The sequence below is a fragment of the Spermophilus citellus genome, assembly GCF_964194105.1.
Source record: "Spermophilus citellus genome assembly, chromosome: 6".
Taxonomy (NCBI): domain Eukaryota; kingdom Metazoa; phylum Chordata; class Mammalia; order Rodentia; family Sciuridae; genus Spermophilus; species Spermophilus citellus.
Window position 1 is genome coordinate 112,335,343 of NC_138187.1, and position 26,592 is coordinate 112,361,934.

At 40.2% G+C, this 26,592-nt stretch overlaps 2 protein-coding genes across 3 annotated transcripts in view; one reads left to right on the plus strand and one right to left on the minus strand.

The window, feature by feature from the left end:
* LBR (lamin B receptor) overlaps window positions 1-15,919 on the plus strand; it is a 28,822-nt gene extending 12,903 nt beyond the window's left edge. The window contains exons 7-14 of one of the 2 annotated variants that reach the window (XM_081300195.1): window positions 405-459; window positions 5,437-5,628; window positions 6,420-6,523; window positions 7,975-8,100; window positions 11,309-11,477; window positions 13,246-13,326; window positions 13,422-13,544; window positions 13,929-15,919. In XM_081300195.1, the coding sequence (XP_081156321.1) occupies window positions 405-459; window positions 5,437-5,628; window positions 6,420-6,523; window positions 7,975-8,100; window positions 11,309-11,477; window positions 13,246-13,326; window positions 13,422-13,544; window positions 13,929-14,089 (1,011 nt within the window). In that variant the 3' untranslated portion in view covers window positions 14,090-15,919. The remainder of the gene's footprint in view (window positions 1-404; window positions 460-5,436; window positions 5,629-6,419; window positions 6,524-7,974; window positions 8,101-11,308; window positions 11,478-13,245; window positions 13,327-13,421; window positions 13,545-13,928) is intronic. The other variant, XM_081300196.1, reaches the window with a different exon arrangement.
* A 1,714-nt stretch (window positions 15,920-17,633) lies between these two features.
* The window catches only part of DNAH14 (dynein axonemal heavy chain 14), a gene marked incomplete at both ends in the record, with an annotated part of 361,185 nt that continues 352,226 nt past the window's right edge, over window positions 17,634-26,592 (minus strand). The window contains 4 exons of the mRNA XM_081298208.1: window positions 17,634-17,849; window positions 18,212-18,358; window positions 22,701-22,864; window positions 26,010-26,149. Of these exons, the coding sequence (XP_081154334.1) occupies window positions 17,634-17,849; window positions 18,212-18,358; window positions 22,701-22,864; window positions 26,010-26,149 (667 nt within the window). The remainder of the gene's footprint in view (window positions 17,850-18,211; window positions 18,359-22,700; window positions 22,865-26,009; window positions 26,150-26,592) is intronic.

Consider the following 26,592-nt stretch of genomic DNA (forward strand, 5'->3'; position numbering starts at 1 on the left):
GTGCATGCAAGGCAAGCACTCTACCAACTGAGCTATATCCCTAGCCCCCAGATGTAAAGGTATTTAAGCACATTCAGTCTTGTGGTACATAGGATGGTTTGGGAAGAGTGGTTGTTGGCAGTGTTCTTAGTACACTGAGATGTTAATTCCATTTATATTTAAGATAAATTCCTGAGGGTGGAATTGCTTCATCAAAGGACTTGCCATTAAGATTTTTCTGCAACAAATTACTGTATTTTCTTATTAAGAGATATCCTCTTTCTTAGGCATAGTGAAATTTAAGAGATATTAGAAGACTACATACTTATATTAGAAGATATATTATTTATATTAGAAGATTATATCAAAATACATAGGAAGGATGGTAATGTACTTTTTTTAATTAAAATTTTTTTTCTTTTCAGGTTGCAGAAGGAACCCCTCTTGTTGATGGAAGAAGACTCAAGTATAGATTAAATGGTGATTTTTTTTTTTAAATGACTCAAGTTGACTTGAAAATTTAAGGAGTTGCACTCCTTAAACTGTCAGTTGATTACACTAATCAATAGAAAATTATCTCTCAGTTTTGAAGGACATACAAATAAACTACTTATACTTGTAGCCAATGTATAAAACTTATGCCATGAAAAGTAACAGCCACCTCAGTCGTTCCTGTTATCAAGTTTTCTTATGTTTTTCTTTCCACATTTTTTTATTGGTGCATTATAGTTGTACCTACTTTTTTTTTTTTTTTTTTTTTGAAAAAGGAAAAAGTTTTACTGCTTTGCTAGCAAAGGAGAAACATAGGGGACTCCTGTCCCAGAGGCTGTGATTCTGCCCATCAGGGAGAAGGGTGTTTTTTTTTTTTTGGTGCTGGGGATCAAACTCAGGGCCTTGTGGAGCTATAACCCCAGCCCTAAGAAGGGTTTTGTTTTAAAGAGGTGGTTCAAAGGCTACATTTTATAGTTGTCTGTCCAGAGGTATAATTCACTTGTTAATTTGGGAGATAGTCATTTTGTGATCTTCTGAGTTACTTCATTCCTGTGGTGGGTGTTTGCTCAAGGACAGATAACTCTGCCTAGGATGAAGAAGAAAGGTAATCCTGTTCGCCCTGACATTAGGGAGGGGGAAAATTAGGGAAGAGGAGGAGTAAGAGGGCAAGAAGGAGAGAAATGTTCAGTGGCAGAGCAGCAAGGGTTATAGTCAAAGCATAAAATGGACCACTGTTACATTTCCCCACTGTCAATTTCTACATTTCTATGGAAAGTAAGCAACAACATCTCCAAGCTGTCTCTTGCTGGAAATGACCTCTGTCAGGTGGGGCATGGACAGTTATTGGTATTTAATATCAGGGCAGACCCAGAGGTCCATGGTGGCAGTTGGTGGGTAACTAGTCAAGGCATTATATGGCAGGGATCATGCTAAAACAACAGTAAACAAGACAGGAAAAGCATTACTACTACTACTACTAGTACTACTTTTTTTTTTTTTTTTGTAAACTATTAGCACAAAAGGAATTAGTATTTCAGCCAGACTCTGAAAACCACGAAGACAGTAACTCAATCATGTCAGTGAAAAACAGCTTGAGTTAATCTACGGAGGAGGTTAGGTAGATTTGTATGTCTGAGATCAGGCTCAGATTGACTCAGGACAAACCTGTGACTCTAGAATCCTTTGTGATCATCATTATTAGTATGCACTCTCACACAAGAACCCTTCCTTTATACCGTCCAGCTTTAATTACTTTTGATAGGGCTGACACAAGTGTACATCTTAAGTTATATTAAAAAAAAAAATTATCCTTTTAAATGTCCGCATAGGACTATGCTTTGGCCGTACTCTGTTGTTACATATTTGTATATGCACACAATATATAACAATATACAGTTTTCTTAGCAGCATTAGCACTACTTAAAATACTGTACTTGTCTAGGGTTTCATCATTTGAAGCACTCCCATGGCCTGAGATGGTGTGGCCATCTTGGTCACTCTCACCCTGGGAGCTGTTCCTGCCCTTGCTCACTTGGTTCCAGCTGCCTGGGTCTGAACTGTCTTTTGAATTTGTGCCTTTGCCTGGAAAACTTTCCCCCAAATGTCTGATAGCTACTTTTTTTTACTTTTGTTACATCTCTGCTCAGAGAAGCCTTTAGGTCCCTTTCTTTCCCTTGCCCTATTTTATTGTTCTCTCTTGGCAGTTTGCCTTCCCACATCAGTGTATTTATCTGTTCTTTGGGGTCCCCACGCTAGAATGTACTTGTGTGGGCTGAGGCTTGATTGTGTTCCCTGTTGCTCTCTTGGTGCCAGTAGATGAGTGGGCACTAGTGGGTGCTCACAGATGTGGGTACCAAGGCAGGATGACGTGGTCCCACGTAGCAGCTTGAGAAATGGGCAGATGTCGCCCCCTGTTGGTCTGGGCGTTTACCGCGGTGTAGGAGTATATACTGAGGGGGATCAGTCCAACTTGGCCATTTGAAGACTTTGATAAAGTACCATTAACTTGATTTTATGACGTGTCTATGTCGTAATCTTTTAATGAGTATTTTACTAGACTAAATGGAGTGTTTTTATTTTCTTGGGAACTATATTACAAATACTCTTCAACTTAAGATGTGGTTATGTTTTCACAAACCCATCTTAAGTTGAAAATAGTGGAAGGAGAAATGCATTTAATACATCAAATCTACCTAACATCCTATCTTAGTTACAGTCCACTGGAGCCTGGCAGTCATTCACCCTGTGATGTGTGGCTGACTGGGAGCTTTGGCTTGCTGGCACAGTTTAGCACCAAAGAGAATAGCACCACTAGCCTGGGAAGAGATCCATATTGGAAATATGGTTTCTACCGAATGTTTTTTGCTTTTGTACCACGGAAGGTGGGAAAATTGTAAGTTGAACCACTTAAGTCAGGAACTGGTCTGTGTATGTATATATTTTTGTGTGTGTGGTACTAGGTATTAAACCCCAGGCCTCCTGCGTGCTAGGCAAGTGCTCTACCACTAAGCTATGATTCCAGCCCTTATCTGTATCTGTTTGAATGTCTTTTTATCCTGTCCATGCTTTTTTCTAACTTTGGATATTTTTTGTTTAGTGCTTTATCCAGCATCTAGTCTATCTGAAATCACTTTACTGGGTTCGAAAAGGGAAGCAAAGATACTTTAGATGCCTCCTGCCTTTTTTTTTTTTTAAAGAGAGAGTGAGAGAGGAGAGAGAGAGAGAGAGAGAGAGAGAGAGAGAGAGAGAGAGAGAGAGAGAGAATTTTTTTAATATTTATTTTTTTTAGTTCTCGGTGGACACAACATCTTTGTTGGTATGTGGTGCTGAGGATCGAACCCGGGCCGCACGCATGCCAGGCGAGCGCGCTACCGCCTGAGCCACATTCCCAGCCCCTGCCTCCTGCCTTTTAATGTCATGAGAAGCATCTATTGTAGCTTAGTGCCAGATGCTGGTGGGTGCTTAAAACTTGTTTGCTGATGCTGGCAGACTTTTTGTTTGCTTTCACCAAACTCCTTGCTAATGAAACAAATTTTAGAATCTGTGACACTCCCCTTCTCTTTGGTTGTGTGTTCCCAGCCAGTGAAGTGGAGTCTGGGGAAAGATGGGTTTACTTTTTGCTATCAGGTCTCAGGATATTAGTGTTCTGTGGGTTTCTTTCTAGGATATAGTTTATTTCCTTCTAAGTGATGCTGTTTTGCTTTTGTTTCCTTCCCTTAGAGGGGTGTCGCACAGAGACTTAGTTAGCACTTGGACATGGAATTCTGGTCTAGTTGCCTGATCCCTTAGGAATGATTGCTTTAAGCTAGAGTAAAATAAGGGAAAAAGGGAGGGGAATCAGGTATCACAAAGAAATAGGAGAATAGAGAGAAAGGGTGGGGAGGAAGAGTAGACTGAAGTAGAGGAGATTATATTTTCATTTATATGTCTTTTTAAAAAGATGAACTCAGCTACTGTGTATAACTATAAGCTCTAATAAAAAGGAAAAAAAAACCTTCCTCTTCTGGTTATTCTGGTTGCAGTATTAAGAAATTTCTTTTCATAAGATTTTGCCACTTAAGAAATTTCAAATAATTATTTTTAATCCACATAGCTGCTAGAGAGCAAAAAAAAACTGCTTTAATCCACCATTTCTTTTCTTTTAAATTTTATGGGAGTTGAATGAATATATTTAAAAGTTAAAAATATTCATGGGAATAAACTAATGAGGACATAAGTAGTAAATAAATTAGAAATTACTTTTTCACTTTATGAAAGCTTTTGACTTTAGAATTCTAGTGTAAATAAGGTCTACTTCTTTTCTGTGTTTGAATATTTATCCAATTTGATGACTTAGCTTTCAGGCAGTTGGCTCCCATAAGCAAAACTATTTCTCCAGCCAAAAGACAAAATAGTTCACGGTCAGCGGCAACAGGACTAGTTCAAGGAGTCTCAAGGCTGCTTTCTAATCTGGCTGTGTGTGTGAATGTCCCTGCTAGGTCCTCACACCCCAGCTTTACCAGAGGGTTGTTTGATTGCACTCTGAGGGTGGGGGTCTTGAATGTTAGTTCTAGATGGTAGAATATGACTAAAACCTTTGGAAGCCGTTATTGACAAGTTAATTCAAGTATAAATACTTATAATTTTACAACAACTAAAATTACCTTACCATTCAGTAATGACATTAGATTTTATGTGCATGGCCAAGCTCTGTTAATATTTAGCCATCTAGGGGTTGGGGATATAGCTCAGTTGGTAGAGTGCTTGCCCTGCATGCACAAGGCCCTAGGTTCATTCTACAGCACCAAAAAAAAAAAAAAAAAAAAAAAAAAAAATCTGATTTTGGGTTGAGAGTTTGTATTAAATGCATTTTGAGATTCTTTTTTAAAAAATATTTTTAATTTTTTAGTTGTAGTTGGACACAATACCTTTATTTTATCTATCTTTATGTGGTGCTGAGAATTGAATCCAGGGCTTTGCATGTGCGAGGCAAGCACTCTACCACTGAGCCACAACCCCAGCCCTGCATTTTGAGATTCTTAACTGTGAATTTCTGTGAACTTCAGCTTTCCCTTAATTAAAAGCAGATAATGATAGCATATTTTTTATTTTTCATTATAAGCAAAAATATTTGAAAAATTGTACAAGAGTTATGGTATTGAGGATTACACCTCAGATATTGCTTATTTGTAGATTTGTGTCTATTTAGTCAGAATCATGAAAGTAAGACAAGTGACACTGCATTAGCCGGGTGCCAGGGTGCATACCTTTAATCCTAGGTACTCAGAGACTGAGGTGGGAGGATCTCTTGAGCTCTAGAATTCCAGACCAGCCTGGGCAACATAATGAGACACTGTCTTCAAATCAAACTAACCAAATAAACCCCAGAACCAAAACCAACACATTGCATTGTTATATAACGATGTAAATTTTATGTGAGCCCTGGGTTAATATAACCCCCCCATCCCATTTTTTTCTCTCTTAAAGGATTCTATGCATTTATCTTGACATCTGCAGTCATCGGAACATCTCTCTTCTGGGGTGTTGAGCTTTATTATGTGTACAACCATTTCCTTCAGTTTGCCCTTGCAGCCACTATTTTTTCAGTGATCTTGAGTATTTACCTCTACGCTCGCTCTTGGAAAGCACCCAAGGATGAACTGTCTCCTGCCAGCGCTGGTGAGCAGTGGTGAATCGTGGGTTAGATGAATGCCAGAGCCCTCTGCAGCCATTTCTAGACTTGAATAGATGACTGCCCCCCACCCCCCCACGTTTTCCTTCTAGCTTCATTTTATGGGAAAAGAAGAGAAATATAAAAAAACAAAAAGATGGGGAAAAAAAAGCTAAAGAAAAATGAATTTAGAAGAAAATATTAATTTTTTTAAAGAGAGAGTGAGAGAGGGAGAGAGAGAGAGAATTTTAATATTTATTTTTTAGTTCTCGGCGGACACAACATCTTTGTTTGTATGTGGTGCTGAGGATCGAACCCGGGCCGCACTCATGCCAGGCGAGCGCGCTACCGCTTGAGCCACATCCCCAGCCCGAAAATATTAATTTTTTTCTCTTATACTTTTCTGTTCCTTTAGTGGTTTGATGACAATAAATACTTTTGTAAACTTTTGAGAATCACAATTTATAACATTATTTTGTCTAAAATAGTCAATACTTTGGTTGATTCTGATCTAAACTGTTTAAGCATTTTTAATAAAGTTGCTTATTTTAAAAAATTGTACATTTGAAGAACTTCTGGTTCCCTCAAAATGGGGGCCTTCAAAGGGTGTAGTCTGTGCCCTTCTGCTGAGGCTGCATCCCCAGCTCCCTGTGTACTGTGGGATCCTCCTACCTTTTACCACCAGAACTTTCCTAGGCTCTTGTAGGCAGCTGAATTGGGACCCCTGGATAATAGGTGGCTATGAGATTTTAGAGCCTCGTTTGGAACACCGTTTGGGTAAAATCTTTTCCGTTCTCAGGAAATGCTGTCTATGATTTCTTCATTGGCCGCGAATTAAATCCTCGAATTGGTGCTTTTGATCTCAAATACTTTTGTGAATTGCGTCCCGGATTGATTGGATGGGTATGTCCTTTTTTACTTTTTTAATTTAATAATAGAAAATTTTCTTGCATTTAGAAAGAAATGTAGATAATTTTAAAGTAACAAGTGGGCACTGTGTTTTTAGGAATAATTATAGCTTTCCATATTCTGTTTATTTAACACAAAGTGTTTTCTATAATATTTTCACTTTATATTTATTTATTTATTTTTTAAAATTATTTTTCTAAAAATTTTTGTAGTTGTAGATGGATAGCATTCCTTTATTTTACTTGTTTATTTTAATGTGGTGCTGAGAATCGAACCCAGTGCCTCACCTGTGCTAGGCAAGTGCTCTGCCACTGAGCTACAGCCCCAGCCCCTTTCATTTCATTTTATTTTTTTAATATATATATAATTTAGTTGTAGGTGGACACAATATCTTTATTTTGTTTATTTATTTTTATGTGGTGCTGAGGATTGAACCCAGCGCCTTGCATTTACAAGGCAAGCACACCAACGCTGAGCCACAACTCCAGCCCCTCATTTTATTTTTTATTTTATTTTATTTTTTAATGTTTATTGTTTAGTTTTTGGCGGACACAACATCTTTGTTTGTATGTGGTGCTGAGGATCGAACCCGGGCTGCACGCATGCCAGGCAAGCGCGCTACTGCTTGAGCCACATCCCCAGCCGCCTCATTTTATTTTTATTAAAATCATTTTACCTTTATGTAGGAAAGTGAGAGTGTAGATGAATTAATGTAAGAAAAAAATGTATTTTCCTTCTCTTTTTAAAAAAAGCCTTTTTTTTTTTTTGGTACCGGGGATTGAACTTGGGAGCACTCGAACACTGATTCACATCCCCAGCCCTATTTTGTACTTCATTTAGAGACAGGGTCTCACTGAGTTGCAGAGCACCTCCCTGTTGCTGAGGCTGGCTTTGAACTTTTGATCCTCCTGTCTCAGCCTCCAAAGCCACAGGTATTACAGGTGTGCCACCGTGTCTGGCCCTAAAAAAAAAAAAAAAAAAAAAGCCTAATTTCAAACTTGCAGTAGAGTTATGAAAATAAAGAGGTCTCTTGCTGTCCTCATTCCCCTTCCCATAGTGTTAACATCTGATCTACCATAGTATGGTGATTGGTAACAGCAAGTTAACATTAGTGGTTGCTGAGTCTTTGCTTGTCTCTAGTGAGAGACAGTGTTTTGAAGAATACTAGTTGGTTATTTTATAAGTGTCCCTCTGTTTGGGTTAGTCCAGTATTTTCTCATGATTGGAGTGAGGTTATACATTTTGGCAAGAGCAGCACAGAAGTGACATTATATCCTCAGTGCATTGTGGCCAGGGGTTCCCGGTATTGATACCTCGTCCCCAGTGGAGGGTTCGTGGTTAGGGCAGTGTCTGGGCTTCTCGGCTGGGAGGTTCCTTCTTCCTCTGTGTAGTGCTTGGCATCTTGGGAAGGTCCTTTGAGACTATATTTCCCTCTTTTATTTCAGGTGGTTATTAACTTAGTGATGCTTTTGGCTGAAATGAAAGTACAGAACCGTGCTGCTCCATCCTTGGCAATGATTTTGGTTAACAGTTTCCAGCTCCTATATGTGGTGGACGCCCTCTGGAACGAGGTAATTAATTTTAGGAGCCCAGGCCTTGGAGTCCGGTGGCTTTGACAGTGGGTGAATGACCTGATCTCTGGGAGTCTTGCTGTCTGCACACAAAGAGGGGGAATCCAGCCTCCTCCAGCTTGCTGTGAGGTGGTGGGAAGTGCCACTGTGTGAGGGCGTGGAGCTGCCGCACTGAGCAGGGCCGATGTCGGGTTTCTAGGCTTTTGGCCACACATCCATGTGTGTCAGCAAGTGTTTATTTAAAAATAATATTGTAAGTATTTAAAATTAGTAGATCTTGGCATCTGTTTTTTTGAGTAGTGACCGATTCACATAACTAAAATTTAACTGTTTAATTACTATATCACATGGAAGTTGGTAATCATTTAATTAGAATGCTGCTTTTGGATTGTCAAGAGGAAGCTAAAGAGGAAGATTTCTGATTTTATAATCCATCTGGTTAGAGCCTCACTTTCTATTTTGAAACATGTTTCAAAATAGAAAGTGAGGCTCTAACCAGATGGATTATAAAATCAGAAATCAAGATACATTGAGGAGACCAGCTTTATTTCAAAAGTTGTTTCCAACTTGTGGCCATTCTCATAATTGATAGGCCACTAATGATTTCTGTGGCATGAAGGCTGTTAAATGTTTTGCTGGTCTTCTCTGTCTCAACTGAACATATTTCTTTTAGAAAGCATTTCTTCCTCAGCCCTATGTTAGATATATTTTTATTATATTTATTGGTATCTTTGCAATCACCTTCTCCATATTACAAGTTTTCTTTCAGTTTTAAAAACAAAATTGGCAGGCCTACATTCTTATGTCCCAAAATAAGTTTTTATGACACTCAGCTGATATTTTGGAGAGAAATCTCCTCTCCTTTGGAATCAGCACTTCTCCCCTTCCTTACCCTCTCCTGAGGCTGATCTTTAATTTTGGCTTTCCATGCAGAACCATAAAGAGTGAGTTTGAAAGTTTGGTATTGATATTTTGGTAATCCTCTTGTTCATCTTTTTTTTTTTTTTTTAATTATTTTTTAGTTGTAGTTGGACACAATACCTTTATTTAATTTATTTATTTTTATGTGGTGCTGAGGATGGAACCCAGGACCTCCCGCGTGCTAGGCAAGTGCAAGTGCAAGTGCTAGTGCTCTACCGCTGAGCTATAACTCCAGTCCCCTTTTCTTTAGGAGGATTAGGACCTCTTTGAAGTTCAACAAACCTCATTTATAAGTAGAGGGATTGATGTTACCCCTGGTTACAGGTTGTTGTTGAACTCCCTCACCCCTTCGCATAGACTTTGCTCAGAGCTTTGTGTGCTATGGAGATGGTGATGGCCTTCGATACTCAAGTCCTTTAGCATGAATTCCAGATCCACCCCAAATAAAGTGTGCTTTTGAAATTAAAAGAGTAACTCTTGGTATTGCCAGTGTAGGTCTGTCTGCTGTGATGTAGTAGCTCCTGAGGAACACATAGATAACATTTCACAAATGATATTTCACTTTTGCTTTATCTCACCTCAGATTTGTTTTTGATTGGTTGTCAGTAATGATTCCTTCTAGTTTCTTCCTTCTTTTTTTTTTGTTTTGTTTTGTTTTTTGTGTGTGTGGTGCTGGGGATTGAACCCAGGGCTTTGGTGAATGTGAGGTAGACAGTCTACCCACTGAGCTATATGCCCAGCCCCTTCCTTCATGCTTTCTGTCTTGTGGTAGATTTGGAAATCTTTTGCATCTTAAGGCAAAGCTCTTTAAGGCAACATTAACAGAGCCCCGGGGTGGGGGATTGGGCTGGGAGGTTGTTGGCTGTGTATCTTCTTGTCTCAGCTGTCAAGCTTCTCCAGGAAGGGACTTGATTTTATGATTTTCTTCAGCCACGGGTAATTAGCAGATGCTTAATAGCTTTCTTGAAAGGTCAGTTGGTATAAATTCCTCTATATGAAACTGCCTCACCTTAAGAAAAACTGAGAATGCCAGTTTAAGTACACACGACAGGAGGAGCCTGTCTTGGGATTGTCCTGAGGCTCCAGGAGGGGTGCCCCTGAGAGTCCTGCCCACCTGGCATTGGGTGCTTAGGCTTTGGTCCTTCTCACTTCCACCCTCTTGGGCCCTGGCTGTTATCCGCATCTGCTTTTGTCTGGTCCCTTTTTAAAAGAACCGCCTTTATCCTGTTTTGTACCAGGAGACCAGATCCAGGTCTTGAGGGTTGATATCTTTTTGCATTCTTTCTAGGGACAAAATAAAGCTCTTGAGGTATCACTCTTTTCTTTTAAAACTAGAACTCACATCCTTCAATAGAGCTTGTACTAGCTAATCTTTCTACATCAGGAGCATACACTGAAGTTTAGAGGTCTCCTTCGCCAGGCTGGGTGAGTTTGATATTGGAGGTGTCTGGATTGCTTGGGTCTAGGTCCTGAGGTGATCTGGCTCTAGCAATATGCTCATGCTAGACAACCCCCCAGAGAGGATTTCACTTTTGTTAATTTACCAGGAGGGGTGAAGCAATTGACCATGTTACCAGGTAGCTTATTTCTTCTGTGGAAAATGCATATGAGAAGCCAGATGGGGTGGGCTGCTTGGGAGGCTTAGGCAGGAGGATTGCAAACTTGAGATTAACCTTGGCAATTTAGTGAGATCCTGTCTTGGAATGAAAAAGGATTGGGGATGTTGCTCAGTGGTGGAATGCTTCTGAGTTTAGTCCCCAGTAATGAAGAGGAGTGGGGCTGGGAGGAAGGAAGGAAAGAAAAGCCAGGTGATGATCAGAAATTAGATTGGTGCCCCTGGAATTGAAACAAAGGGAACTGGCAATTTCATTATTCCTTCTTCAGACACATTTTGAACACTTCTCCATGTTGTGCTGGGGTGACAAAGATGAAAACATGGTCCCCACTTTTGGAGGGTTATGGTTCAGTGGAGAGAGACTGGACAAGTAAAGTAGCAGGGGCATCTGAGAAATGGAGGGAGGAAGGCTGCAGGGGGCAGGGCTGATCTGTGGTTGGAGGAGGGGAAAGCGGGTGGAGGGGCCCTTTGGGGTCTGCTGTTACAGGGCTGTGGACTAGGGGTAGAGCACAGCAGAGTGCAGGCCAAGGGAATAATAGCTCCCTGTTTTTTAACAAAATTTTGGTTGATGTGCCCTCCCAGAGCCCTTCATATTTGACAATACTAGCACAGTATTTGAATACTTTAAACTTGGAAGCTTTTTCTTTCCTTCCCCTGTCTATGTCCTTACAGGAAGCCGTGTTGACGACCATGGACATCATCCACGATGGGTTTGGATTTATGTTGGCCTTTGGAGATTTGGTGTGGGTTCCGTTTATCTATAGCTTCCAAGCCTTTTACTTAGTCACTCACCCTCATGAGGTATCTTGGCCTGTAGCTGCTGGGATTATAGCTCTGAAACGTGAGTATTAAGCTCAGCTTCTGGGTAACTATGTGCTATGGGCCAAGTCTGCTGTGCCCTAGTATCTACCTGTTTGTAACGTGCCATTTTAAATGGTCATGATTAGCTCAGGTTTGAAGTGATTTGTGATGGATGAGTAATAAAAAGATTCTGCATCTTGTGCAGACAATGGATGCTTCATGTGTCTGTTCTTTAGTAGGTCTCTAAACATAATATTTAAACAAAACATCTTGTTTTAAAATTTAAAAATTTGGGGGCTGGGGATGTGGCTCAAGCGGTAGCGCGCTCGCCTTGCATGCGTGCGGCCCGGGTTCGATCCTCAGCACCACATACCAACAAAGATGTTGTGTCTGCCGAAAACTAAAAAAAAAAATAAATATTTGAAAAAAAAATTTAAAAATCTGAATCATGATTTATTTTTTCTGTTGAGTGCCTACTCTTCTGAGTCGTTATTTTAAAAATGGGAAGATTGGTCTTGCCCTCAGAAAGCTCACAGAATATTCTCACAGGAGAAAAGACGCATTGTGGCCTGAGGCATGTGGGTGAACGCCAGTGTGGGGCTTGGAGTTTTAGGTACCTAGGACTAGTGGGAACAGGCTGGGGTTGTAGCTCAGTGGCAGAGCTTGCCTAGCGCATGAGGCACTGGGTTCAATCCTCAGCACCACCCATAAATAAGGAAAATAAAGGTCCATTGCCAGAAAGTTCTGTTGCTTGGAAAAAAATAATGGAATGGAGATGGACAGGGAGCATGTCAGCAGGGTGAGTGGTGGGGAGAGGGAAGCGAGTTTGGGAAGTGAGGGGTCCAGTTTAGCTTTGGCTGGAAGCCTGCCAGGCCCAGTCATACATTTCACTTCAGGATAGATTTTCTTTAGTCCTTTGTCATTAAATCATTTATTAAACTCCTCCACCAGAGGTTGTGCAAGATAAGCATTGAACTTCATTCATCTATAGCTAGTTTTGCTAGCCTAATCAGTGTCCATGGTAAAAGAAGAAATCTAAGTTGTTGGTGCAAATTAAAATTTAGTTTTGTCTGGCTTGGTGGCACATGCCTATAATCCCAGCAGCTTGGGAGGCTGAGGCAGTAGGATCATGAGTTCAAAGCCAGCCTCAGCGAGTTAGCAAGGCCCTGTCTCTAAATAAAATATAAAAGGGCAGTGGTTAAGCACCCCTGGGTTCAAACCCTGGTACCAAAAAAAAAAAAAAAAATTTGGTTTCACCATTGGTGTGCCTGTGTGTTATTCAAAGCAGTATTATATATTTTACAGTTAAGCTAAAAATACGGAATAGATGTATTTCTGTTTATTCAGGACCGACAGTACAATAGGTAAGTCAGGGCCTGTTGATGTCAACATTTTGAAATTTAAATAAAGCTACCAACTTGTAGGTTTGCAGTGGGATTCCACATAGATTTGTAGTGGTACTGGTTCTAAGCTGGTGTTTATTTTATTAATAAAGTGTTCATGTTAGGTATCAAAACTAACTTACACTAAACTCTAGCACTGATTTTATTGTCGTGGGCTTTCTTAGATTTCATTTTGTTTGGGGATATGATTGCATTTTGCCTTTAAGGTATATAATGAGAGAGATTTCTGAAGAGTTGCTTTTTCACATTCTGGGCTTGAGAGTTTTCAAATTGTTTTTAAAAATCAGAATGTTCTCTGCTTTGAACATTTCCTCAGAGCCCTGAAATAATTTCTGAGAGAAATTACAGATAATTTTATGTATTAGGTTATATCTAAATTAACAAAAAACTATTTTAAAATTACAGTTTGTGGATATGTAATCTTCCGGTGTGCAAATTCTCAGAAGAATGAATTCCGGAAAAATCCCACTAATCCAAAGCTTGCTCGTAAGTAGTAGTTTATATTTGTATGATGAATATTAAATGAAGATTTTATGTCTCTTTTTTAGAGATCATTAAAATGTATTTTTGTTTTTATATAGATTTAAAAACCATTCATACTTCTACGGGAAAAAATCTTCTAGTTTCTGGATGGTGGGGCTTTGTTCGCCACCCCAATTACTTGGGTGATCTCATCATGGCCCTGGCATGGTCCCTGCCTTGTGGTAAGCATTTCAGCCCATTGAAAGATGTGTGTGTGTCTTTAGTTGGGACAGAGTGGGCAGGGGTCAGCGTGAGTCTTCTGCTGACAGTGGTGGGTTGGGATTGCCTCAGCTGAGTTCCTCCTGAGCTGGGTTCTGGTTTTTTGTCTATGCAACAACTTATTTACCCCGTTTCTGTGGGGAATTGGGATTCACAGAGCCTGAAGTTTTACTTTGAACTTCTACAAATAAAAAATTTTGAGTTTTAAACTGTGCCTGATTTTTTTCTACACAGAGTACATAGATTCTGGAAAACTGTGATTCTTAGAGAATTTGAGGAAAGGCAGGAAAAACTGCAGTGTAGGGAAAATAAAAATGTCCAATGCTTTTGACTGTTATTTTCCACAGGTTTTAATCACATCCTGCCTTATTTCTATGTGATTTACTTCACCATTTTGCTTGTCCACCGAGAAGCACGCGATGAGCACCAGTGTAAGAAGAAGTACGGCCTGGCGTGGGAGAAATACTGCCAGTGCGTGCCCTACCGCATCTTCCCGTACATTTACTGATTCTGTTCTGGTGATTAAAAATGCTCCCATTGTTTAGGCTTCCATTTGTGAAAACGGGAAAAAAAATCCAAACTCTCATTGCACTGACAGGATCTGTAAGTTTTGAGTCAGGACTCTAGAGCCAAGTAGTATGTCTGTTAATATAGCCATGTATATTTTTATTAAATTAATAACAATGTCAGGAACTATACAAATAACAATGTTGGAATTTGCCTTTAATAGGAAATTTTCAATCCTTAAAAATTTGAAAAAAAAACAACAACAAAGCTAGTCTTAAATGCACTGAAAAGAATACTATTGATATTTATAGTTTTTAATTCCAAATTTTGATTTTTTTTCCCTTTTGCCAGTTGGTTTTTCTTAAGTGAAAATACTGTTCCATTTAGAATACATTTGTGTTTCATTGCATTAAGAAAACAATTTCATTTGCTTCTCTTTAAATCATTTACAAGTTATGTGATTTTTAAAGGAATTCGCTGTACATGGAGAGTGATGGCAGGCTAGGAGCAGACACTGTTTAAAGAGGCCCATTGGTAGCAGTTGGCTTAACTTCAACTTCTGAAACTGCATTTGAAAATGTACATACATAGCTTATTTTTATGTAATATATGGTGACTTCAGATTTTTCTGTACAGTATTTTGAATGTGAGATAATTGTCAAGACTAAAGTAGCTTTTTAACAAAAACATTTTCAGTATTTTAAATTAAGTTTTGTAAAGTAATACATGTGAATTAAAATTTTTGAAGCAATTAGAATTCATTTAATATTGTATAGAAGATGCTCTTAAAACATAGGAAAGGTATTTTTTCTTAATCCAAAGTTTGTGAATTTGGCTTTGCTACCTCAATTGCAGGTGTGTGTTTGCCTTTATAAACTCTTACAAATAGAAAAAATAGAATAAATATATATTTTTGGAGAAACATTACTATTTAAACATTTTTTTTACAAACATTGGTGTTCGAAAATTTGCCATTTAAGGCTACTATTTTTATATATTTTTTTGACTTTAAAATTCAACAGTGTTTTTGCTACTATTCATTTAAATTGAACAGTGATTTTGCTACTGTTTAGCTCATGCAGTTTATACTGTATTTTGTCCACATGTCCTTTATGTCCACAAAACCTTGAAAGGAGTACTATCTGAAAACAAGGCGTTAACTTAAAATTGCTTCTTTTAATAGATGTGCATAAAGGAAATTTAACCTTTAAATTCTAGTGAAGTTGATGTAGTCTCATTTATTATTAATTGTCCTGTAATGGAACAGTAGCAAATTCACCAAACTTTTGTATTAAGAACTAATTGTTCTCAGTATCTTAAACATAGGGGAATGTAATACTTATAGTGTATGTTTGGGTTTTAATTCTACATTTTATATATGAGCCATTTAGATATGCAGTGTTCATCCTACCCTGCAATTTGAAGTATCTATAACCTAGCTTATGTTAATGTGATCATGGAGTTGGTTTTCTCTAGCATTCTGTATCCTGTACTGTTCCTTTGGTGAAGTTGTCAGTGTTTTATCAGTACTGATGTATGCAAGCAAATTTTTTTGTTGCCTTTTTTTTTTTTTTAAGTTATGCTTTTCTCCTGGTATTGGAAAGTGGTGTTCTAGCAGGTTCTGGGCTGGATAACAGGGAGGTTTTGGGGGAGGATGGAGGACATTCAGTTCTTTTCCTGGCAACGAAAAAGGTTTGTTATCAGATGAGTGCTGCAGTGCTTGGACATCAGCTACAGTTTGGTTTAATTTTGCTTTTGACATGTTATTTGACAAGCTTTATAATGAAGTTTTAAGTTGGAAATAAAATTGAAAATAAAAATGTTGCTTTGATTACTTTGATCCTTATTTTATTTTATTTTTGCCTGCAACTTTGGGATTATTGTCACCAAGACAAATCCTTCACTAACCCTCCCCGCCCCCTGCTCTTTCTAGGATTATTCCTCTGGGACCTTCCTGGATCACTGGGCATCCAAATGGCAAACTGGGTCCCTTGGCCAGTTGCTGTTTATATTGAAGCTGTCACAATGTTAGAGCTTGAAAGGGTAGTGGTGAGGGAGTGGGTAACTCCCGGAAAATGGTTGTGTATTTAGGATTTGGAGTTTGAGAAATGCTAAAAACTATTGCATATTCAATAATAACCTTCAAATGAATAGCTATTAGTCATAGAGGCATTTGTGTTTATTTAAAGACAGTACATCCTTTAAGAAAGGCATTTATGTCTAAGACAGTGCCTGATGCCCATTTGGGTTTCCAGCTGATAATGCAGCACTCAGGCTGAGCTCAGTGAGGAAATCAGACGGAGTCAGTTCTTCATTCTTCCTCCTGTCATCCCATAATGTGGCAGAAGGTGTGTGTGTGTCAGAATCTGTGCTGATTAAAAATCTAGCACAGGATTCATATCTTGAAGGTCTTTAATTTTGTACTGTTTGTTTGAAGAAAAGGCCTTGTGTATTGGTGGTTTCCAGAAAGTATGGGTTGTTTTTAACAAATCCTGGATAATTTAAAAAACTTTTAGCAAATGAATTGCAACTAATGAGACCCCACCTTCTATCTTTTGATAAAATTGTACACTTTATCATTTTCTCCTTGGTTCCTAAGAGACAGGGACTGTCTTAGTTCTTTTCTATAGTTATGCTCCTACTGTTGTTTTTAGACAGTATAGTTTCCTAGACCAGAAAGCAAGTACGTACATATTAACATTTTGTGGCTGTTTATGAGTCCAATTTGTGGTATAAGTCCCACCCTTCCACCTCCTTATGTTAGAGAATGGATTATTATCTTCATGTGTGACTTGGGGTATGTCCATTGCCAAAGTCCAGTGATAATAAAATGAAACCTTGAATTATAGCTGTCCTTCCTTTTAGAAATGCAAACCTGGGTGAGTTTAGTCTCAGCACTGGCTGTTATTAAGCTGTAAAATTTGGCTGGCATGCTCACCTGGTACAGAGCAGGGTGTCTGAGGATTATAATGGAATTCTTGTTAGTGTTCCAAAGTGTTCCAAAATGATAGTTACAATTATAGAGTACAGTTAAGGAGATTCTTCCCATAGAAACACATTTAGATATATCAATCCTGTTTATGGAATTCTCATGATTTGTTTTTGTAGTCTAGTGAGGTCAGAACCAAGGCTGCATTTCTTTTAAGTAAGGAAGGCTCTTCCATTTTGTTTTAGAAGTCTGTAGGCCAGTAGTGTAGAGTATTCCAAAGGACGTGTATTGCATTTTATATAAAACACAAACCACTAACTTGAGTTAAAAGCTTTTGAGAAATATGCCCTAATAACTTTGCTGGTTTAAGTCAAACCTGCTGACCTGCACGAGAGCCCAGCTGCAGACATGGAGCATTAGGTCTTGATGAGTTTAGAACAAAAGGCAGCTCTAAGATTCCCCCACATAGTGATGTCCTCACCTACAGATGAAAGAGACTGCGCACCTGTCCAGTCTAGCTGACCACTCATCATTAGGAAGGGTGTTGATGACATTCGAGGGTCTGGACAGCATAAAGAGTCAAAACTTCAAATGGTTTGGTATGGAAGTTTATTTTTCATTCATTCTTCTCACACAGCAATGCCACCTGCATGGTGATCCAGTGACTAGGAGGTTTTGCCGTTGATAAATACACTGATGTCAGAAAGTTTGTTGGTAGACTAGTACCAGTGGTAAAAATTCTTGACCTCTCAGGTGTCTGGTAAATTGGACATTCAAAAGTATAGAGTTCTGAATCTGTCTGGTTAGAAGCATTGGGTGTTTCAGTAGAAATCTTGAAAGAGAAAAAATCCAATAATCAAATTGCATAGTTCAAAACCAGTTAGCTCACATTTTCCCTACATGAAGTCCAGGGGATACGGTAAGGATTGAATGTGTAAGTTAATGTACTTGCATGTGTGGAATTTAATTTAGAGGAATTCCCATGGCTTTGTAGTACAGAGAAATAACATTGAATGTTAATACAGCATCTGTTTCAGATTTTAGCAATCTCGGGGCTATTTTAAACGTGCGAGGTCTGAAGCTATCACATTTTCCCCTTGAGATTGCGGGTACCGGGGAGTAGGAGGAGAGGTGTGTCTTAGTGAGGGGGAGCTTAGAAGATCAGGACTTCCTGATGAACAGCTGGGTGATTACCTTTGTTGGCATAAAGTATATGTCGGGAAAGTCACAACACATTTCAAGAGGCAGCGAGTCTTCTAGTATATTTTTTTCATGATTCCATCGTGCTCCCTCAAGGAATAAGCCAAAAATATGAACTCCTTCATGAGAGGAATCCAAGCCCTGAGATGGAAGAGAGATGGTGTCAGCAGGTCCCCAGCCTAACAGGAGCTCCCTGAGGAGATGCCATCCCAGCGTGGGACCATCCCTGGTGTGTTGTCCCAAGTTTTTCCCATTCTGAGCATTTAGAATTGTAGGCTTTTGTCTGCTTTCTAGTGCTGATCCTGAATTGACAAGTATTTTCAGACAGGAAAACCCCATATTTCTACAATTGTAATCCTGAGCTGAGCTTCTTAGAAGAAATCAAGAACAGTTGTAAAATGAGCTCGTTTTACTAGGCTCAAACTTTGTCACCTACCTCTACCATGGTGGCTACATTACTCAGTAGGGCTCTGAAAATTTAAAAGAGGCAGTGAAGGTTCTATATCATATCTGATTGAAATTAAATGAATAATAAAGGGTGAAGTGAATTTCTGACGAGTGGTGTTAAGCAGAAAACGGAGTTGCCAGCAGCTCCAATTCCAGGAGTGCCTGGGGGCTGGTGAAGCCACCTGCTCTTCTCCAGGTGTGCTGCACCTGAGGTGCTGAGTGGCCGAGCACTAAGCTGCGCAGGAGGCCTCAGCCTTCTATGATCCGGCAGTTCTCTGAGGAGATGGATGGACACAGCTCTCCTAGACCAGCTTGTTGGCACAGAGATGAAGTGTGGAACAGCCTGTGCTGTGCTTGGTGACTCAGCTATCCACTCTGGATGTGACCTGCCTCGAGGTGCAAGGTGAATTCATATAAAGCACATTCTATAAAAGACTTACTGGGAATTGTTTTGTGTAATGACTTGACTTTAACGTACAGGCTAAGTTTCATACACTGTGTTGACTCTAGTGTTGTCTTTTCATATACAACATGGGAGCAGTGACTCTCATGCATTTGACTTTGTTTATACTTGTGTGATTTGGACATGGAATGCATGGGTTTTTCAGAGAAAAGACGTAATATGTAAGTAATTTGCAAACAGTCCATGATGAGGTGACTTAATTCTCACAAGAGCTAACCAAAATGAATGAAAGGAAATTTACCTAAATCAAATCTGATTCGTGGGATAAACAGAAATAACTGAGAACATCTGATTAGATGGATAGAGACAAAAAGCAAGTTTGGGAGGGCAGCCCACCCCCTTTGTCTCTATGAGGCATGAGAAGAAGGCCCAGAGCAACCTGCCTCCCTGAGCGTTGTGTCTGCTGGGTTGTGTAGGAAGGTGTTGGACAGGCTGAAGAGCAGGCTAGCCTTGGAGTCAAAGCCATGCCTGGGCTCTTTGAACCTTAATTCTGGCCTATAAAACTGACAATTTTTCATAAATAATGCAGGTAAAGAGCCTATGCGTCTCTGACACACGATAAATGCTGAGTGCAGGTTGGTAAGGGGCCTTGGTGCCATCATGACAGGTCAGGTAGGCTCTGACCTTCTGGAGGCCAGTGGCTTTGTGTTGTTCATCTTTCATTTCCAACAGCTAGCACAGTTTTGCACACATATTTTTGAGTGAATGAATTGATAAACAATTGGACAAATTTCAAGTCCAAAACACATCTGAACTTTAAATTTCTTCCACTTTGGTATCCTTGCCTAGTGGTCACTTTGTTTTTCCTAAACTTCCAGGAACAGGGCACTTACTGTCTACAAATGGAAGCTGTGCTATCCACCATGGGCAATTTGGATCAAGTGGATGCCCTGATGCTCAGTGAGTCCCCCTGGAAGCCTCTGTGGCTGGCACTCCTTTGGAGTTCTAGTAGATTTAGAGTCTAGTTCTTCATGCATCACCCCTTTAAATAGTTCTCTTCTAAGTCTTTTCTAGAATGGATTCTCCCAGTATCATCCTTCTGAAAAGGTTTCCAACCTGCAATCACTCTAGATGTTCTCTGAGTCATTTCTAAGTGCAGTCTGATGCGTGCCAAGAAAAGGAAGACCAGGACTGGAGCAAGAGACTGAACAGCATGAGCCCTGGCCTCCTCCCATGACCCCAGATCCCTAGACACACTCATAACAGCACTGGAAACAAGATGTGTCCCTAGTAGACCAGAAATTATGAGATCTCTAAAGATGGATGATAGAATTAGATTAAGGAAATCAGGAAATCACAACCAGTAATGCACACAGTAAAACCTAAACAAAACAATATACCCTCCGTTCCCCCAACCCCACCCCACTACTGAATCCTACAAGCTAATCTTAAATATTGGTACAAAATTTTGAATAAAATATTATAATTAAGATGATTTGATCACTGTAAATCTTTGGATATAGTTAAGCACATTGATAAGGGTAAAAAGTCATGTGATTATTTCCAGAGATACCGAAAAGATCCTTCATTACATTTAGCTTTCATTCTTATTTAAAACAATCTTAATTTAGAAATTATATCTTAACAAAATAAACTCGAGATCCATCTATCTATATCGTCTACCATGTTAATAGGACAAAGGATAAAAACCAGCTGATTATTTCAGTAGACATGGTAAAAGTGTTTAATAAATTCAATACCTACTTATGATTTAAAAAAAATCCTTTTGACAAACTAGGACTAGGAGGCAACCTTCTTAATCTACAAAGAAGCCTATAATTGATGTAATACTTAATGGTGGAATAGTGAAGGCTATTCCCAGAGTCTTAGGAAAAAGACAAGAATGTCCATTATCACCTTGTTATTGAACATTGTACTAGAAAGAAACTGAAGAACTAAATACATGATAAGCTAGAGAAATAAAAAGAAAAACTAAATATTTAAGATTAAAAGTCTCAATATTGCTGGGGCCAGGGTTGTGGCTCAGTGGTAGAACACTTGCCTAGCATGTGTGAGGCACTGGGTTTGATCCCCCACACCACATAAACACAATATCTTTATTTTATTTTTTATTTTTATCTACAAATAAATGTATTATAAAAAGGTCTCAATATTGCTGAGATGTCAATTCTCTAAAAATCAATTGACAACTGTCAAGAAGAGCAAAGCTAGAGGACTTCGTATGAATACATACTGTAAAGCAACAATAATTAAAATAGAACTGCGGCACAAAGACAGACACATCAGTGAAACATATTAGTGACTCAGAAACAAGCCCAGGGATAGACAATTATTTGATCTACGACAAAATTAAAGTGGGGTAAGGATCATCATTTCAATAAAAGAAAAATGAGACTGAGTCAGTTGGGTACTACCATGCAACCCAAAAAACTTTGACTCCACCTCATACAATACACCAACTCAATTCAATGTGGACCAGAAGCATAAATATGAAAAGTAAAGTCATACAACTTCCAGAGATAACAAAAGAAGATTTTAGTAACCTTGCGATGGGAAGATTTCTTAGGACTTAAAAAGGAGATGGATATAACAGACTTTATTACAACAAAGAATTTTTGTTCAGCAGAAGACAACACTAATAAAAAGGAAAGTCACATACCAAGAGAAGATAAATTCTATATATTAACCTGACAAAAGGCTTATTCCAGAATCTATAAAGAACTTCAACAAGTCAATATGATAAAGACTAGCCAATCAAAAGTTGGCTAAAGTCTCAAACAGGAACTTCACAAAAGAGCTTTCTGGAAGTTTTGTGAGTCTTTCTAATAAATTATTACACCTGAAATTTGTTTTGGGAAACTCCTAAACTAGCTATCGGTGTTAGAAGTCTTGGGTAGACTGTGCCCTTAACCTCAAATTTGACTAACCCCAAGTACAAGACTCATGACAAAGAGCCAATTGTACAGTACTACAAATCCTATTCACAAAAAACAACAATTGTAAGAAAACTGTTAAGAAAATAACCTGAAGATAATTTCAATGTGGAGAAAACAAAATTTCCTGAAAGATGTAAATGACCTAAGCAAATGGAACAACTATGTTTCTAGATGGAAACCCCTGATATTTGAAAGACAACGATTCCTTCTTGATTTTGAGCAAACTGTTCAAAATCCTAACAGGTTGTTTAAAACAATGAAATGTGATAAGCTCATCTTTAATGTGGTTGAGTGTGGATCCTGGAGTAGTAGATTCCTAGAGCAGATTGGCACTTAGTAAGCACAAGCCTTCAAGTAGTGGGTGGTGACAGCACAGCAGGGCTGGGATTACCCGGAGCATATGGCTGGCTGCATGGCCACCGCTCCCAGCCTGGGTGTCTTCCTGGCCATCCTTTCACTGTGTTTGCTGAGTGTTGGTTGCGGGTGGGAGGAGATTTTGCTTGCCACCTGGCTGAGCTCTGGAATAAGTGGGCTGCCGGGCGCAGCTGGATGGCATTTGGACTTGAAGAGCTCTGTGCCTTATTTGTCTGCCTCTCTGGTTACCTGGCAGGTGGTGAGTACTGAATAAAGGTTCATTGAGGGAATGAACAACTACCCTTTCCAATCCTGTCAGTACCTTAAAGGCTCTCCTGACTGTGTTGAGCTTCTTTTGGATAATTATGGAGAGCTCCTCGTCTTTGATGTCACTGGTGTCAGAAGTCACATGGTGGGTAAAAGTGAGGCCATCCATAGAGATTCCTTGGGCTCTTCCATAGTCTTGAAGCACAGCAGAAAGAAAGGCTTTGAAGAAAAATACCAACAATTTCCTTGTGAGTCTCTGGACTTCCCTCAGGGGTGGGCAACACCCCTTCCCTCATGGAGATAGAAGAGTGGAGAAGCTGTCAGGAAGGAAGAGAGATAAGGCTAGACCTGTGCACTCACCTCACTTAGGTCTTTGTGCTATTAGTCTAGCAAGTGCATACGCCTCCTAGTGGAGGTGAACGTGGATTTTTCTGTAGGTCTAGCCCCTGTTCCCCCATATTTTTGTGGGAATAGGGGAGTTATAAATTTTGGATCCTATATCCACTTCTGACGCCATCTTGGCAAAAAGATGGGGCCAGAGTGAGGACAAGACTAAGTGCGCCAGAATCTTTGTCAGAAAGTGACATATGGACACTGGGAGGAGGAAGGCGCTTTTTTTCTCTGTGGTTGCTTAGTGGATGGTGGTCATTTTACCCCTGGTCACACAGAGCAAGGCTATGTGCAGCAGGAAAACCAACAAACACATCTCAAACTTGACATGGCCATCATTTTAACCCCAGTTAGCTCTTCTCCCTGTGTCCTTTATTTCCGCACCCACTCAACTGTTTATGCCAGAGACCTGAGAGTTGCTCAATCTGTCTCTCCTGCACCCCATCACTTCAAACACCGAGTCTGGTTGGTTCTCTTTCCTAATTTCTGTCTACGCAACTTCTTCTCTGCTTCCCCTACCGTCACCCTACTGCAGGGCACCACAAGTTCTTGCCCTGAGCAAAGCAGACTCCCTGGATGGCTGGGACCTGGCCTTGTACTCCTCCAGTGCACCCTTGCCCTTCTTCCTTCCTGTAGCTATTGTTCATGACCCTTCTGGCCTGAAACACATTAAATAGCTCCCATGGTCACAGGGTGGCATCAACTTTTAGGGTTCCTGGACCCATCCTTCCAGCTTCATCCTACACCATTCTCCCTCTGTGGGTCTTTTGCTCTGATCATAATGAACATTTGGTTTCTTCTAATTTGCTTTCCTCTCTCTTACCTCTGGACTCTGGAATAATCACCAATACAGATGTTATTCTCAGTTTTGGGCAATGGATGAACACTTGACATTTTAAGTCAGGCAGGCTAAGTTCAAATCGTAGCTTAATCAGTATTTTTGTTGTTTATTTGTCTAAAGTCATACAACATATGGGCCAAGATTTTTCTATCTGAAAATAGGGATGATAATAGTAACAGACTCCAAAGATTGTCACGAGAATTGGATGACTTAATTTATACTAAGTTCTTGGAACAGTGCCTGGCACCCCATAAATACTGTGGAAGTGCTTTTAATTATTCTCCTCTTCTTCCATCCCCACCTGGAGAACACTTAACTGGCAGTAACCTTCAAGTCTCATTTTAAAAGTCATTTATTTCCTTCCAGGCCCTGAATTAAGGTACCCATGTTTCATACTCCAAAAGTATTGATTTGTTCATATGTTCCTTCAGAAACACATCTAGTCATTCTGCAAATATTTATTGAGAACTTTGCTGGTGCTGGGGGAGTATTGAAGCCAGATTTACAGATAGGTAGTGTAGTTAGGTAAATGGGGTCTAATATTGAATAAAATAAAGAAAATGGAGGCCATTATTGAGAATGGAGTCCAGGAAACCAGAGCAGCACTTGGGGAAATTGAAATGTTAATGTCCCCAAGGCCCAGTACCCATCCTAAGGAAGTGTTAATGAAGCAGCTCCCAGCAAACAGGGAAGTGCTAATCAAAAGCTGCCCCAGGCTGGGGATGTGGCTCAAGGGGTAGCGCGCTCGCCTGGCATGCGTGGGGCCCAGGTTCGATCCTCAGCACCACATACCAACAAAGATGTTGTGTCCTCCGAGAACTAAAAAATAAATATTAAAAATCCTCCCTCTCTCTCCCTCCTCTCTCACTCTCTCTTTAAAAAAAAAAAAAAAAAAAAAAAGCTGCCCCAGGCCCTTCCTGCTCAGATTACTCCTCCACCCACCTATCTCCCACCTTTTGGGCCTTCCCACCTGCAAGATAAAGGGAAACAAAGACATGAATGTGGGAAAGCTGAAAGAAGACCTTAGCTTTAAAAAAGGGAAGACCTCCCCCTTCCACGGATTCTGCCTTTTGGGTCCCCTTCTTCCTTGGGGAGAAGTCGAAGCTGTCCTTTAATAAAGCCTTCTACTTTCCACTCTATACTTGCCTCGTGTGCTTCTCTGGTGTTATACTTCAGCATTCGGGGAAGCAAGTTGTCACTGGTAAACAGCAGTAACAGTATTAGGCTCTATGGATATGACAGCAATAAAAACAGACCCATTCCTGTCCTCCTGAAGCTTCTAGTCTACTACTGCTTCTTTACAACTTCCTGTACATCCCTGATCACTCATTGTGGCAATATCTGTTAGGTCGGTGGCGACTTGGTGGCAACTTAGTGGCAATTTAGAACAAAGCAGCCCGGCTGGAAAAGAACATCAATCAGATGCTGTTGGAAACGCCTGTCAATCAGCCAGATCTCCTGACTAACGCCTGTCAATCAGCAGGACCCCCTGGCCAATCCTGGAGTTCAGCCAACTCTCCTGACCAACTCCAAGGGGGCAAGGGACCCTAGAGACACCTTTTCCTGTCCCAAGCCCTTCCCTTCCTGCTGTAAGCCGCATAAAAGTCCAGTCCGGTCGAGCTTCCACGCGGTTTCTCCTCAGACTCTTCCCCTGTCCCCTCTGTGGGTCTGATCGAGTTCTGCCCAGGAGTGACATCTCAATAAAGCCTGTTCAGCGGCCCTTTTAAATCTGCCTCCTTTGGCTGCTGCCTGCCCCGCCTGATCTGACAATATCCTGGTCAATTTTTTCTGCTGAGCAGGTGGGGTCCCAGTCCTAGCAAGCATTCAGCCATCTATCAACAAATGAATAAACAACTGAAGCACAGAATCAATTCCTAAGTTATAGTGGTCTCAGGGAGGGTCTTTGACATCACTGAATCATAGCCTAGAGATGAGAAAGTGACCTGCCAAGGTACAGGTGAGATCTGACAAAGGTAAGCCTATTTTGATGAAGAAAGAAAGTGAGAGAGGAGGGAAGAGGCCCTGGTGCCTGCCAGGGCATAGGTGCTGTCGTCTAAACCTCTTGTGAAGAGGGTGAGGAGTTGTGGAGATACTGGGCCCAGTGTAGGGCTGATCCTGGTTTCTAATGCTCACCTTGTGGGAAGAAGAAAGCTGGGAGCCAGTATCTTGCAGGAAATCCTTCAAAGAAATCAGACTCTGATTCAGGAAGGTATGTGAAGCTTTGACTAGGTGATAAAGCAGTTTCATTTGAAGTTGTGATGAATCTCATGTACCTGTTGAGAAGCAGACCAGGTGAGGTGCATAAGGACATAATAATTGCATACCTGCAGGTGACCTGGGCCATTTCCTCCAGTCCCTCCAGGCTCTCATCCTTTCACTTTTCTTTCTCTCTCTCTCTCTCTCTCTCTCTTTCTCTCTGCTGGGGATTGAACCCAGGCCCTTGTGCATGCGAGGCAGGCACTCTACCAACTGAGCTGTATCTCCAGCTCCATTCCTCCCACTCAATTCCCTCCCACTCAGGACTCTTGTGCTATACTTTAATGGGCACCAAGTATGCTTTGAAGCTGGTAAGGGGAAAAGGAAGACAAGCGATTTGGTTGGAAGTCCATGGAATTGAGTAACACAGGGCATTATTACAGTGGGGAACCTGGCTGGGCCTTCTGGAGTCTTATCAATTGTTTCTGAGTTACAGACTTCTCCAAAAGAATCCCCAGAG